Source organism: Dendrobium catenatum, unplaced genomic scaffold, assembly GCF_001605985.2.
Source record: "Dendrobium catenatum unplaced genomic scaffold, ASM160598v2 fragScaff_scaffold_1199, whole genome shotgun sequence".
NCBI lineage: Eukaryota > Viridiplantae > Streptophyta > Magnoliopsida > Asparagales > Orchidaceae > Dendrobium > Dendrobium catenatum.
Window position 1 is genome coordinate 1419826 of NW_021319661.1, and position 16579 is coordinate 1436404.

The 16579-nt window shown below is 36.4% G+C and overlaps 1 protein-coding gene across 1 annotated transcript; it reads right to left on the reverse strand.

Annotated features, from left to right (window-relative positions):
• Window positions 1-6002: 6002 nt before the first annotated feature.
• LOC110106606 (vascular-related unknown protein 4) lies at window positions 6003-6704 on the reverse strand. Its single transcript, XM_020836557.2, has 3 exons — window positions 6338-6704; window positions 6208-6255; window positions 6003-6128 (listed from the first exon to the last, which is right to left on the reverse strand). The coding sequence occupies exons 1-3, from the start codon at window positions 6620-6622 to the stop codon at window positions 6003-6005; spliced, it is 459 nt and encodes a 152-aa protein (XP_020692216.1). The 5' UTR covers window positions 6623-6704.
• Window positions 6705-16579: the final 9875 nt, after the last annotated feature.

Genomic DNA, 16579 nt, shown 5'->3' on the forward strand with positions numbered 1-16579 from the left:
TAAAATAACAAAAAAATAAAAAGTTAAGTTCCTTACCTGCAGCCGGCCCGATCCAAGATGGAATAATGGAATGGAGAGCTCAGAGTAGCAGCCGCTGTGAGAGAAATGGGAAAGCGCGGACTCACCGGCACCGGCGTATGGCGAACGGCGGAGCACCGACGGAAGGCAGACGGCGGACGGCGGGTACCTTGCACTGTGTACAGGTAAGGCCTGCGTGCTCTGGTTTAGGGAATGCGAAAGATTTTGGTTCCGTGGCAAATTTTTTTTATTATTATTTTGAACCGTTGAAGGCAGCCTAATAGGCAATGAAATAATGTGTATTAAATGTCCAAATTTGCACCGCCAGTCCCCCCCAATCGCCAGATAGTAATAAAAAAAAAAATTTTCGGAGGGGGCACGTGCCCCCGCAGGCCCCCTCCTCACTCCGCCGTTGTACATTGAGTCGTGTGAGTTTCATTCAAAGATAAAAGAGAGATGATATAAAATTATTTTTATTAATTTATTATTCATAGGGTATAAATTATTAATTTTTATTTTATTTTTTATTAGAATGTAACTTATTTATAATTTAATTATTAATAATAGGGAGTAGGGGTGTCAATTTCACGTAATTAATCAAATATAAACAAGACTTCATTTAACCATGTTCAGCTTGATATATGGTAATTTGATTAGTTTATAAATTCATCAAAGTATTAGAAAAAAATTGAAATGTGTTAGTTTTGCTAATTTAAATATTTTAGGAGGTGATTACAAGAAGAAATATTTCTGATTCATTAGATGTTATGTTTATGAGCTCTCTTTATTGTTTTAATTCTATACTTAAAAAAAATTATGATTTATTATTGGCTGTTAAAATAATGTGAAAAGTGCTGTCATAAATATAAAACCTTAGTGGTTGAAAAATTGCTGCATAAGACGTTTGCGGCGGAATGTACTAAAGGGCAAATTATTGTATCCGGTCATCGGACGCGCAGAATAGATTCGGACATCCAATACAAACATGCATGCCATGTCATCTGCGCTTTAGGTGCGTTTTGACTGCGCTTTAGGTGCATTTTGACTGCGCTTTGACTTCGCTTTACCTACGCTTTTGACGCGCTTATTTTAAAATAGTATTTTATTAATATCCGGACCAATCTCCAATGACCGAATTAATAATTTGCCATACTCAAAGACGGTCTTGTAGCATGCAGTTTTATAATCATTGTTGGCTTTTTGTGTGCCGAAAATTGTCACAAAAGCTCAAAATTTTCACTATCAAAACCCTTTTTTTCTATAGTGATTGGATTATGAGTTAGTATATTGCTCCGAAACTATTAAAAAAAGTGATTGAACCTCTCTTTCAAAAATATTTTGAAGAACTTTTTTGATTTCATAAAATATAACTTTATTCTTGATTACAGCACTTCTTTAGAAAATCAGCAGTGATATTTTGATTTTATTTGGGACTGTTTTTTTAATGCTCTTAAAATTCATTTTTAATTAAAAACTAAAAAATTTTAGCTAAAAAATATTTTTAAGAAACATTAAGAAATCAGTTCCAAATGAAATCTTAAAAGCAAGTGAAGCCAACATCTCCTTGGAAAACCAAATGAAAACTAATTATGATGAATTTTCTGTGGACAGTAAAGATTAATCTGCAAGTATATCGGGAAAAAAAATTTGATGAAATTATTGAAGGATAGATCGAGAGTAAAACAACTGAGTTGTTGGCCATTGATTAGAGAACTACCTTAAACTAGTATGGAGAAGATTAACATACAAGAGGAAAAGACAGTTGCAGAGATCACTGTAGCAGCACTGGACTCTGATGATGGCTCATGCACTGTACTACAATATTGGCCATGTCCATTAAATCAACATGACAAGCCAACAAACTTTGGCTGTTCATTTCCCTCATTTCTGATTTCCTACAGTTTGCAAAAACTCTTCAAAGACTCAACTCTTCATCTCTATCCCCCTTCTTTCTCCTTAACCATTTCTTGGTTTTGTTATGATATTTTAATTCAACTTATATGAAGTTTTGTGAGAGTAATGTGAAAACTACCTTAACCCTCTTGTGTTTGATTTCCCTCGAGCGGCAACGCCTCTTATGTGGGGCCCAATCAAGTGTGGGTCAGCAGGTTTCTGGGGTGGGTGTCATATCTCTACTATTTGAGATCAGCATTGTGAATCCTTATTTTTATTCATTTTTATATAATATTGTCTAAAATGCTAGATCAATTATTGCATTGGTGAATTATATATTTTAAAGAACTTTCATCAAATAATTTGAGGTATGCATTTTTTGCTTCATAATCCTGTGATATCTTGTTGCACGAGAAATTATTATGTGTGGAGGTCGGACAAAAAATGCCGTCCGGAAACCAACAAGAATGCGCCACGTCAGTCATACCGAGTCGCAATACCGAGCGGTACCGAGCAGTACCAAGTTGCGATAGCATGCGAAGGGTGACGTGGCGCATTCTGGTTGATATCCGGACAGTGCTTGACGTCCAACAACAACAACATCATCTTTTTTTTTTTTTTTTTTTTTTTTTTAAACAACAACATCATCTTGACCCACTATATGGGGTCGGCTACATGAATCCTTTTTCTCCATTGTGCCCTGTTAAAAATCAAATTCTCATTTAAATCCAATAAATAAAGATCATTTCTAATATTTTCTAACCAAGCCTTTTTAGGTCTACCTCTATCTTTCTTAACATAAGTCAAATCTAACACCTCAACTTTCCTAACCGGGTCATCATAAGGCCTCTGTTTAATTTTTGCTTGTTGCGCATGTTCAAACTTTTATTCGTTTTACTCATTTTGACTGAATGATTAGTGATACAACTTATATGAACTTCCATGATGCTGCAAGAATGGATCTTTCTCTTTTCTGAAAAATATGTGCAGAATTCCATTCACAAATAAAAAAAAATTATATAATTAACTAATCGATCATGTGAATTTTCCTCATCAACCAATCATTCATAAGCAGCAATCATCCAGAAAAGCAACTAATGACAACCTTCCAGCATCTTATTTCTTCCATTTTCTCACATCTCCATCCTCTTCTTTTTATGTAATATATATGAAGAAAGACTAATTGTTTTATTCTTCAATGCAGAAAGCTAGCGTATTGCACTCATAACCTTGCAGGGCTATATACTCCTAGAAACCCATTGCTTGTCGTGATATATTATTATTCATCATAAATGCTTTGGGTTACTTCAAAACATCATATTAAATAAGTGAAAAGTGCAGTCCAGATTTAATGTCCCCTCAGTTGAAAGGGACGCGACAGAAAAAAAACGCATTAATCAGTGTTCTATACCATAACCAGTCGGTCCAGTCAATAAGAAATAAACTGATTACCACAAAAAAGTTAAGCCAAAGGAGTTTTTATTCTCACTAGCTCAAGATATAAGTGCAGCAAAGAATAAAGTAATCCAAATTCTGATAAAACAAATGAGTATGAAGAAGAAATCAAACATTATCTATGGTACTACATATGGAGTGAAAAAATTAAGAGAAACTTAAGAAAGTATCAAATAACTACAAAACAATATGAAATTCCTGGAAGTAACTTGGATTAAACAATGGACCCCCTCATCTTTAATATGCAAGTACCAAGTATAGGAATCATGTCCTAGTCCTTAAAATGGAGAGATTATTAGGTGCGGAGTGCTGACGGTGCGCACTGCGCACCTAATAATTTTTCCTTAAAATGACTCAGGTCTTCATAGGGAGAAAAGATGGGTGAGTATATTTTAATCAAAGTACTATATATAATCTTGATGAATTTTAAAACCACCAAATACCGCTACAAAGGAATCAACTTGGCAAGCTGATTATAGCTTGGCTTGTTAAAAGTTCATTTATTATCATTTAATTAACTATAAGAACAAGTTTGAACTATTTTATAAATACTCAATGGATAACTAAACAAGTTTGGATAGCTTGATGTTAAATTTGTTTATGTGATCATAAATAATATCATTTAATGCTCGTGAATAAACTCGTCAAGAAGCTCTATTGAGGCATGATAATATACTCATTTAATACGTAATTACAAATTTATTTAATATGATAGTCTTTACTTTTCTATATTAAATTACTTTTATTCATAAACACAAGCAACTTGTTTAAAATGCTTGATTATTTAGTAGTAATTTAAATTATCATTTTTAGCTCATTAACTTTAAAAATAACTATAAAATGACTTTTGGCATCTTAAAAATACATTTTTAAAATTTTAACAATAAATATATTGAAGAAAGAATGTTCAGATAAAAACGAGCATCACTTAATAGAATTATTAACTCAACCTAATTACCAGTTCTTTGATCTAACCAAACATGCCATTGCTTTTTGTCAGGGAATATAGAAAGGATCCCACAACCTATCTTTGTAATTAAAATTTTTTATTATTGCCAGCAAAGCCAGAGGTGCCATGTGACATGCCTGAGCAAATATAAATGCTGTGGGATCCTAGGTTTCCATAATTCATTGTTCCAAGTGGGGCTTTATAGATTACCAACAGTGCAGGAAATTCAAAGACACCATGTTGTTATTTAATAATTCAACAATCGTTGGATTTTACTCATCCTTTTGTTCATATGGAGGTTGCTCAATTCCTGCTTTAAGGATGCAGAGATACCTTTGACAGATATTTTAATAAGGTTTGGCACTAATTATTCAACTTTGTGGATGAATGTTTCACTCTGAAAATATGTTTATGGAGTCATTAGATGTCTTCGCCGGCACATGTATGTCCAAATATGGAGAAACTATTACGTGCAGAGGCAGGACAGGAGAACTGTCCAAATTCTGTGAGTATTTACTGTGTGCCCTCATAGAATTTGGATGGCTCTTCCGTTCGGACTCTGCATTTAACAATCTATTATCAGCCTGATAGGATTTTTATTTTGCACAAATAAAGCTTGGGATCTATAAAATCCAACCGCGAATCTATCCTGGGAAAAAACCTAAGACTGTGATGAGAGAGAATTAGATGTGGTAAAATAATATCAATATTGTAGGATGAAAAGATTAACCTATGACTTTAAAACAGTTTTATGCATAAAACATCTGATAATCATCCTGATTTAACAGATGGTTTCTAGCTAATTGATTGTCAGATAAATATTATTATTATAAACTATATTGTTGAGGACAAAAAGAAATGTTTTTTTATGGAATTATGGAGCTAAAACTTGTTATTTATAATAAAATCTTAATAAGTTAAGGTTGAATCTTCTATATCTTTAAAGGCAATTCTTTGACATCCATTTTCATGAGCTCCGAGAATATTTTGAAGATCTTGCAATAATATCAAAATCTTAAAAAGATTATTCATTGACAGTATAAGAATTGTAATAAAATTTTATTATAATGTTAAGAAATGTTCAAATTTCTTGTGGTATCTTATAACAATTTATCTCCAAACTTATACAGATATGTTTCCACTATAAATAGCTAGAAGCTTATAAGAAGAGTTTTTGCATTCAATCACCACAAACAAATAAAGAGAAGAAGTGGGAGGGAAGGGTAGATTGAAGGAAGGAGATTAATTTTCCGGTGCTTGTAGGAGGGAGATCTTTTGTTAAGAAGTTAGGAGGTGCCACTGGTTTAGGCTTTATTGAGATGAGAAGCTTCGGGCTTAGTAGTAGAAACTCACATTGGAATTCTTACATTAGAGAAATGAATCGTTTTTTCTAAGACATCCCTCTCCCATTTTAAACTAGCTTTTCTCTTTGTTGCTCCTTCCTAACCTAAATATCAAACAAAGCTTGAAGTAAGAAGACCTGCTCGAAGCTCAGTTTATGTTGTTCATATCAAGAAAAGCCACTTTCCTATTTGATTATATAAACTTGCATAAGTTACAGACCGGAATAGAGACGCGGGGGGGGGGGGGGGGAGGGGGGGAGAGAGAGAGAGAGAGAGAGAGAGGGGGAGGGGGGGGGGGAGGGGGAGAGAGAGAGAGAGAGAGAGAGAGAGAGAGAATGTGTTCATTATGCAAGAAAATCTACAAAGATTGACAAAGGAAGAAGGCAGGGTCCTCTTTTCTTCATCTCAGTACACTCTCTTGCTTCCTTCATGTAATCCGGTCCACATTCCTCGCTATGAGCTCCTTCCTCCTAACAAAAAAATTATAAATAATCAACCTTAAACAACCCGAAATTTCCCTACCGAAAACAATATATATTCTCAGATAACCTTATTTATCTGAGAAACATTTTTGTCATCTCCCTCCATTCGAACAGCCTACTCATTAAAATAAATTGAACATAATGGTTAACATAAGAATTCAAAAAAAAAAAAAACTAAAAATTCAAGTTTGATAAACCTTTGGGCTATTAATCGTTGAGCAAGCAGTGTCTTCCAAAGAGTCGTCTTCTAAAAAGAAGACTCCTTCGGCTTTTCTTTTCTTCAAGCTAAGGTCTGATTTTACTGTAGATTTCCTTGCAACATGCGAAGCAGCATCAGAGACCAAAGAAGTAATGGAGGCAATGGAGACACAGGATGAAGATGGGCGGAGCTCTCGCTTCCGAGAAGCTAGAAAGTCATCAAAGTAAAAGGTCCAGCCACTCTCCTCAGAGGTACCTGAGGCTGAGTATTGATCTCTGTTCATGGAGTGGTCAGTGGATTCCTCCCTTGCAATGGGGAAAACTCAGGAAAGAGAAAGCTGTTTTAAGCTGGAGGAAGCTGTGGTGGTTATTTATTCTGCGAAGGTAGAGAAAGAAGAAGGATGGATAGATATATATAGGGGACAAAAGACCAATTGGAAATCATTAAAAAAACTCGTGCTAAATTTACTTTTATTGAAATTATGACGTCAAAGAAAAAAAAATCAGAAGATCATAAGTCTCATTGCAAAATGAATGGAGATAAAAGTTATTTGTAAAAATTTCTATAAGAGGTTCCATATACAATTTTTTCAAAAAAATCTCTCTGCGAGTTGATTATATATATATATATATATATATATATATATATATTCTCAAACGAAAGGAGATATTGCGGTTCGCGATAGTCCAACCAGTATTAGTAGGGTTTCGGCTATAGAAGCAATTAAAATTTGTGGTTTTTGCACCGATTTAAACCGCTCATAAAGCCTAGTTTTGACAGCGGTTTTTAAACCGCCAATAGCAAGGGCTGTGAAAAGCCACATTTTTTAGTAGTGGGAAGATACCTAAAAATATGTAGGAATTACATAAGAGATGTCTTTGTAGATAGTGCTGCAAATATTCATTCAAAATGCTAAGCACCCAAACATATAAGCTGAGAGAAACATGCATGAGATACATAATTTTCTCAAGAAAAATCTTAGAAAGGAAAATATTGCGAGGCCTATCCCAATTTTTAAATTATTTCATTGGCATGCATGCATCAAGCTTTATAAATGGCTCTCTTCCTCATATTTAAAAAGATGTTAATTAATATTATATACATGAAACATGATATACTTCTCATGTGATAGCTACTGTTAGTTGCTTTGTTTGTTGTGGGGTTTGGCTGGTGTGAAGTTTTGGGGTCTGCTGATTTTAAGTTTTTTTTCCTTGGTCTTTGGAGCTTGGCTTTTTGTATTGCTGTAGTGGTGTCTTGACTGCTGGTATAGAGGGGTTTCTATATCCAATTATGTGATTAATCATTTTATATTGATAGTAGTTATATTTTGAATGATTTAATTGTCTGCTGGTGCAGTTTTTTTCTTTGTTTTTGATGCAGGCTGTGATTGTAATAGAGAAGAAATGTTATTTTGCTTCTTTCGGATGCGGATTTAGGTTTGGAGACAGAAGTTTGGAAGAGTGAAGAGTGAAGAATGAAGTTTGGAGGCTTTGTCAAGTGAAGAATGAAGTTTGGAAGAGTCGAGTGATGGACTTCTTAGTCTTCTGGCTGCACTATAGTTTGCTGATTCCTGTCTTTCGTTATTATAATTAGATTGGGACTTGTGGCTCTCTAGGGTTTTTTCTTTTCTTTGGTTGTATTTCATTTTTTTCTAGTTGAGCTTATAGTCCCCTTAAGGACTTGTTGTAAATCTATTTTCTATAAACGCGTAAGCCCCTCAATGGGTTTCAATTTAAAAAAAAAAAAATACTTCTCATGTGATTGTAGTGCGCTGCGAAGACTAATACACTTGAGGGGTCAAAATTTTCTCCAAAGAAAGCTAGGACCAAAAGGTGGTCATTTTTTGGGTAGTAAGGGAGATTAAGTGATTGATAAGGTATGTGTCATATAACAATTGTTGAAGAACATCAAGTTTCGATCATTAGAGGAGTTATAAGATGGTTGATGAGGAATATCGAAAGTTAGGTACGTAACATATGGCAAGATCATTCTTTAATTATAAAAATGGGCAATTACACAACTAAAAAGATGAGCATTGGATGTTAGTACATGTTGACATAAGTTACTCGTTGATATGTGCTGATCGGTTGACAACAAATAATGGATATCAAAACATAAGCCATAATGGATGGTCATCTTGATTGTTCTCCTTATAAGAGGACGTTAAACTTCAATATTTTAAACTCATGTGGCATCTAAATAACATATTTGGTTTAGTTAAAAAAGAATGAAGTACGCAGTATTCATTTTGATCTATTGGTTGGTTGAGAACTTTGATTGTTAATTAAAAGATTTTGAATTCCAATATTTTGTATGTGATATCTATCATTTCTTTCAACTGATCTTTATGAGAAGAAAAAGAAAAAAATACTGAATGAAGTGACATCAAATCGTCAACGCCATGATTGATAGCTAATTAATTTAGTGGAGAAGTGAGGATGGGTCCACGAGAGGAAATATGTGCCTCCAAAATTAATTGGACTGCTGCTAATTTCAAGGGGACCTCAAAGCATTCCAATCAGGTCATGTTAGTATTTAATTATTAGCCGCATATAGTTCATAAATTTAAGTCAATGAATCAAAGAGGATGAAAGCTTCACCTTTGAAAATGTGCGGGCGGTTCCAAAAAAAAAAAAAAACACATGAAAAATGTGAGGGTGATTGGTTGAGCAGTTTAGTATTTTTTGGGATAGAGGTTTTTTTTTTTTTTTAATTATTTTTTTTTATTGATAGGGGATTCGAGCCTGGATGAGATGGGAGGAATTTCTTCCGTCGAACACTCGACCACAGACACGATCTCTTTTGGGATAAAGTTGGTTGGTTTATAAATTTTATCAAGAATAGAATACAATTTAATATAATAAATATGAAAATTTATTTGGTCAGGCACAATTATCGATGCATATTAGAATTGATACATCACCAACAATTACCTCGATGCAGCACAAATCTTGAGATATATAGTAGTGGCAACTTTCAAAATTAAATTCAGAATCATCCAAACTCCAATTTTAGCAAATTTATTGTAAAGCTGAACATCTTGAAGAGTTAGACCAACAACACCAAAATCGATCCAATCCAAGCCCAAATGAATAAAAATTAAGGAGTTGAAGCACATTTGGAAGATTCAAAGCATAAATTGTATGATAAAATGATATCCAAATATAGCATGCTTGCAATCGAATTGAGCGGCTCAACGAGCCCAAGTTCGCATAATTCTAACATCATTAAGGCACTTAAATATTTTACAAATATTTTATGATCGAGGGAATTAATTAATGTGGGTCGTCTGATGGAGCACTCCAAAATTATCTAGAGAACTTTCTTCATATTTATGGAGCATGACAATCGCAAAAAATCTATAAATAAGCTCATGCTCTCTTCGGGAATGGAAATTTTGGCTCGATATTGGAGAGAGCTCTAAGGCTCTAAGGATCACAGCGTAAATCTCAAGCACTGCACCGCCGACAAACTTTTGTTAACCGTCGTCGGACCACTGTCCGTTCATGGATCATCATCAAACCACCGTTCATGGAAAAATTTATTTGATTAGTCCAACATGCTATTACATATATATAGAGAAAAATATGCTATAGTACAAACATGGAGTTAGTCCAAAACTACTAGCTACAAACAGCCACCAAAATCAGAAGCTAAATAGAGTACTTATTAAAAAAAAACTACAAAGAACAAAAACTCATTAGTTTCTGCTTCATATATACATATATATACAATACATTTATAAACATAATTGCGAGTAGTAAAGGAGGAAGACGGGGCGGAATTAATCAGCTTCAATTTTGAGGGGCAAATACAACACAAAATAAATAAATATTAAAAAAAATAATATTATATATCTATATATTAAAAAAAGTTTTTTAAAAAAAATTAAGTAAGAAAAATAAATAAAAAAATGTAATTAAACTCTCATGAAAAGCATGAAAGAGAATATTAGAACTATATGTGAATAAATATATAGATATTTTAGGGCAAGTTAGCACAAAAGAGTTTTTTAGGGGGGCAAACAAATTTTTTTAGGAGGGGAAAATTTTTTTTTTTTCTCTCCTATAATTTTTTTTTACTCCTATAAAATTTTTTTTTTTTAGGGGGGCAATTGCCCCCCTATGCAACATGTGGTTTTGGGAGCAGGAAGTAATGCAAAACTAGGAAGCTAGTAGGTATCAAGACAGAAAATGGAGTGATAAGACTATATAGTCGCAAAGGGAGTAAGGAGTGGAGCGCCTATATATAGCTAGTCGCAAAGGGAATCGGGAGTCGGGAGCAGGTTTGGGCCAATCGGGCATGTGAGTGGGTTGGGCACAGGCAAGGAGCAAGTTAGGGACAATCTGGCCAGTGAGGCACGTAACGTGGTCCGGGAGCGAGTTAAGTGGCGTAGGGCCAATCGGGCGAGGCGGAAGACTTGGACCAGTAGGGCACCCCATGAATGAATCAGGCCATGCCAACATGAGTTGGGCGTTAGCCTAACGACTAACATCACTTTAAATTTTAAAATTTTCTTTTTTATTTAAACTCATTTAATGAAAATATGGCATAATTTTTGTATTTTAAAAAATTCATAAAAGCTTAGTTTACTTTTCAGCATCAATAATTTGTTATGAAAAAAAAAAAAACATGCAATTACTATTTCTACTAATAGATGTGCAGTTGTCAAATATGGAAGTCCCTTGCAGCGCCAGGACTTTTGGAAAGGTTAAGCCATACTGACGTGCTCTTGATAGATCATTTCATCATGCACATGCACGCACGTGAAGCCATGCAAGAATCACTGTAGCTGACGTGTGGCTTCCTTTCTACGTACCCTCTTGCTCGATCTTCTTTATTGATTGTTTTTTACTTGTGAGGAAGGGATTCCAATCTCTCCAATTATTAATCAAACTGTATAATCTCACATAGATCATAGATGCAGGAAGCGATCTCAATTATTCACTATATTTTACATATTTTAGATGTTTAAAATTATCATGAATAATTTTTTAAAAGAAAATGATAATAATTCTAATTATTTAACATATATTGGGTTGATGGAATTCCATAGTGTACTTATATGTAGGGGTGTCAATTTCAGGTCAAGAGTCGGGTTCGGATCGAAATTAACCCGGGTTCAATCGGGTCGACCCTAACCCGACCCGGGTAGGCAAACAGGTCGGAAACTCGGACACGACCCTTCTGATTGTCGGGTTGACCCAACAAGACACAGGACGCTGCGCGCGCAGGTGGGACGCGGGCTCGACGCGCGAACTCGATTACACAGGCGGGCGCACGCAAGTGGTTGCGCGGATGCGGGGTAAGCAGGCGGGCGCGCAGGAGGGCGGGATGCGGGTGCTACCGGGCAGGGCGGTCGCGTGCGGGCAATGCGGGCGCGACTAGTGAGAATCAGCGCGGGCAGCCTTGGCGACCGCGTGGGCAGGCGCGGGTAGCGTTTAGATGGTCACTGTTACTATATTGTGTTTATTGATGATTTTACATGTTTTTCTTGGATATATTTAATGCACTCCAAACAAGAGACATTCACTAAGTTTAAACTTTTTTGTAGTCTAATTTAAACACAACACTCCTCCACCCCCAAAATCTTTCGCTCCGATGGCGACGGAGAATTCACCAGCAATGCCTTCAAGTCCTTTCTTCAAGAGCATGACATCCTCCACCAGCTCAGCTGTACTTATACGCCAGAACAAAATGGCGTAGCTGAGCGTAAGCATAGGCATCTTCTTGACCTCACTCGCACAGTCCTACACGCTTCCAACCTTCCAAATAAATTTTGGGTCAATGCTCTATCTACTGCTAACTACCTCATAAATAGACTTCCTTCCAAATACATCTCTCTACAATCTCCCTATCAAAATCTTCATGGGATTTCTCCCACTTATACTCACCTCCGCTCATTCAATTGCCTCTGCTACCCTTGGTTACAACCTTATACCTCAAGCAAGTTCTCTCCTCGATCGCATGATTATATCTTCATTGGTTACTCACCCACTCACAAAGGCTACAAATATTACAACCTTGAGACACACAAGACTCACATTTCCCATCACGTTGTTTTCCACGAACACATTTTCCCTTACAACCCTTCACCGCCTACACCCCACTCAACTACTGCTTCAACCACCCACAACACCTCCCCTCTCATCCTGATTCCTACTTCCGTTGCATCATATCCTGCTACCAATTCAAACCAAGGAAATCATCTCACTCCTCACCAATTGCCTTCTAACATGCCGTCCACTATAAGCAATGTGTCTCAATCCATTCCCACATCTCTTCCTCGTCCAATTCACCACATACAAACCAGATCGAAATCTGGTATATAAAAACCCAAAAGTATCTTCACTCTACTCAGCACTACTGCTTCACCCTCCACTCTGACAACATACAAACAAGCGCCTAAATACGAACACTGGCAGGCCGCCATGACAGATGAATTTAATGCTCTACAGAAATAAGTAACCTGGTCTCTTGTGATGCAATGGGATCCTGCACAGAAGTTTAGCCGAGCAAACAGGAACAAAGCAATAGAACAGTAAAACTACTGGTTCTGTAATTCTTCTATGAAAAATGAAAAGCTGCCTCTCCCTTTCCTCCCTAGCACATATATCTGCTTCTATAATCAAGCCTATTCTAAAAATAGTATAAAGGGAAATATTCTGACTAAATAACTAACTAAAGCAAAACAAGTAATAAAGTAAAGGATAGTGGCTCCATTTCTAACAGAGCATGTGCAGGTAAGTTATGCCTCCAGTCCCCTTGCTAAAGATGCTCCGCATCATCTTGTTACTGCACCACCAAACAAGCCCATTCTAGGCTGTAAATGGACCTTCAAAACCAAGCTGCTTCCTAACTGTCAAGTGAACTGCTACAAAGCTCAGCTAATCGCTTTGGGCTACGATAAAAAAATTCAGAGAAAACTACACTGAAACCTTTAGCCCCATTACAAAGATGCCAACCATCCGCATGCTTCTTGCACATGCACTCGATCTCCACTGGCCTATGCTACAACTCGACATCACCCACGCCTTCCATCACGACGATCTTTCAGATGACATCTACATGTGCCAACCTCCCGGATTTGTGGACAGTCACTGTCCAACCTCCGTATACAAATTACATAAATCTCTCTATGGTCTCAAACAGGCACCGTGACAATGGTTCCAAAAGCTTACAAGCTTCTACAAACACGCGGATTCGGATTCAGTCATTCCGACCATTCTCAATCAAAATCATATTCATCTTTATCTACTAATTTATGTGGATGATATTCTTATCACAGGAAACGATCCCGCTATAATTCAATCCCTTCTCAAAGACCTACAATCTCAGTTCGCCCTCAAACAACTAGGCCAAATCTCATTGTTTCTTGGTATACAGGTTATTCAAAAAAGCACAGGATACTTCCTCACACAAAAACATTACACAACAAAGCTGCTTCATGACTCTAGCTTCGATAATTGCAAAACAGATCCTACATCTATCGCTCCTACCACAAAACAACTACTCACTGACAATCAACCATTTCAAGATCCATCTCTCTACCGTCGGCTCGCAAGATCCCTCCAATACCTATCCATAACTCGTCCATACATCACATTCACAACAAATCACGTCTACAAACATATGCAGCAACCCACGGTTCAAGAGTACCAGTCCTTAAAATGCCTTCTACATTACATAAAAGGTACTTTGTCTTTGGGTCTACCTATCACAACCGACGACTTACAATTCTGGACCTACGCAGTACCGATGCCGATTGGGCTTCAGACACCTCCGACCGAAAATCTATCTCCGGGTTCTATACATTCCTGGGTCCAAACCTCATCTCCTGGCCCATAAAGAAACAAGTCATGATCACCAAATCCTCTATCGAGGCTGAATACAGGTCTCTAGCTATCCGCAACAACATCCGAGGTCATTTTGCTTCATCGTCTAGCTGTCGAACTACATATTCTTCAAAGATCTTCGACCACTATTCATTGTAACAACATCTCTGCTATAGCTCTCGCAAAGAATCCAGTCTTTCACGCCAAAATAAAACACATCGAGATTGACTACCACTTTTTTCGTCAGCACACTACAGGAAAATCACTCATTCGCGGTAGAATTTTCTGGCGGTTTTCTAACGGAAGACAATGATATAACTTTTTTGATGGATTTTTTCAGCGGTTTCTTTCTGGCGGAATTTTCCGGCGACTTTTCCAGTTTTCCGACAGCTTTTAAATAATTTAATTAAAATGATTAAAATTTTAACAATTTAAATGATTTAATAAAAATGATTAAAATTTTAACTATTTAAATGATTTAAAAAAAATGATTTAAAAAAATATTAACTATTTCCTTAATTTAAGTAAAAAACATTTAAATTTAAAACTATTATTAAAATTTAAATTTTTTTAGTAATTAGTAATTTTAATAGTAATTTAATTAATTATTAAGCTAATAATTTGTTTTAATTAAATTTTAATTGTAATTCATTATTTTAATTAATTTTCATTTAAAAATTAATTAGTAATAGTTAATTTTTATTTTATATTACTTATTATTTTTAAATTTTATAATTAAATTAGTTAGTATATTTAATTTTATTTAATAACTTAATTTTGGATCATTATATAGTTTAAATAAAAAAAAACTGATTATAAAATCGTATTTACATGTTCAACAATGTGGTTGGGAGTATGACATTTTCCCAACCCGCCCAACTTCTGGGCTAAGGCGCGAGTTAGGCGGGCTCTTGGGCGGGCGCAGCAAGGTGGGCTGCGGGCGTGAGCGGGCCACTGGCTGGCACACGGCGGACTGCGGGCGTGAACGGGACAGTCTGGCACTCGGGCGGGACGTGGGCGTGAATGGGCCACAGACGCGGTCAGGCGGGCTCAAGGGCGAGAGCAGGCCACAGACACAGTCAGGTTAGGCTGCAGCAGTCCTTGTCTTGGGCATGAGGGCTGGAATTTTTATTTTTATTTTCCGGCGGCTTATTTCCGCCGAAAAGCAGTTGGAATTATTTTTTCTATGAAGGTTTTATCGGCGACAAAATTTTCACCGGCAAAATTCCACCGGTAATAGATACTTTTCCTGTAGTGACACATCACCGCCAGCGACATCTTCCTCACTCACATTCCTTCCAAAGATCAGATTGTTGACATTCTGACCAAACCTTTTTCTTCTGCCCGCTTCACCGACCTTCGTTCCAAATTAACCATTCAATCCTCAAGTGATTATTTTGAGGGAGGCTGTTAGCCAGCGAAATCTCTCCGTTAAGATGTACCTTATGTATTTACATTTCTACCTCTATTAGTCTATTTATTTCGACTATAACCTCTCGGCATGTAATGAAATTCTTCTCTCCATCTCCCTGTTTCGTCTCCGTCTCCACTCAGTAGCCTTTCTCTTGGCCAATCTTTCAAAGACTTCCTTGATTCTTAAAGCTTTATTTAATATAAATATTAAAAATTTTATTGGTTGCAAAAGCAATAAGAAAGTCATCCCAAATCAGACCTAAACTTGAGTTCCCGTTCTTGAATCTTACTAGCAGAAGCATTTTTGCGCATCAGAGCTCGAGCAAGCACATAAGGGTACGTACATAAATTAATTGTAAGTTAATACTGTTTGAAATGTTCTCAATATTTAAATTTATTAATAAATCATTTTAACAAGGGCGTGTAAATGTTTCTTCTAATTAAGATAGTAGTCTCACGTGTTATTTGCCTCAGTCTGATCTTCCTTGTCATCAGAGGGAGAAGCACATCTATGAAGATCACCTGCGAAGTTATGATTAGATGAGCTGCTACATACATCAACACCTCTTCCTTGTGACTCCATCACTTCCAGATTCAGGTTGACGATTTTCTCTTTGATCGTAATTAGGGGGCTGGTGAAGATGCCATCCGCAGTACACCACAGGAAATTCGTTGTTTACCGGCGGTCATTTGACCTAAGGAATTACCGGCCGTTAAATCAGTGGTTCGTTAATAATAAACCACCGAAAATGCCGACGGTAAACTGACTACCGGACATACTGCCAGTATTTTCCTTAGGCGTCGACAATTACCTCCGGAGAACTGCAAGAACTTTTGGCCGCAAGAAATTGTCCGTCAGAATTCCTTTCCTACGTGGTTTATTCTTGCAGTTTGTTAAACACCGGTAAGTTACCGGAAAACTTACCTCAACTGTTGGAACAAGCCGTTGATAATTGACAATTTTCTTGTAGTGATAATCGTCCTTGTTGTCT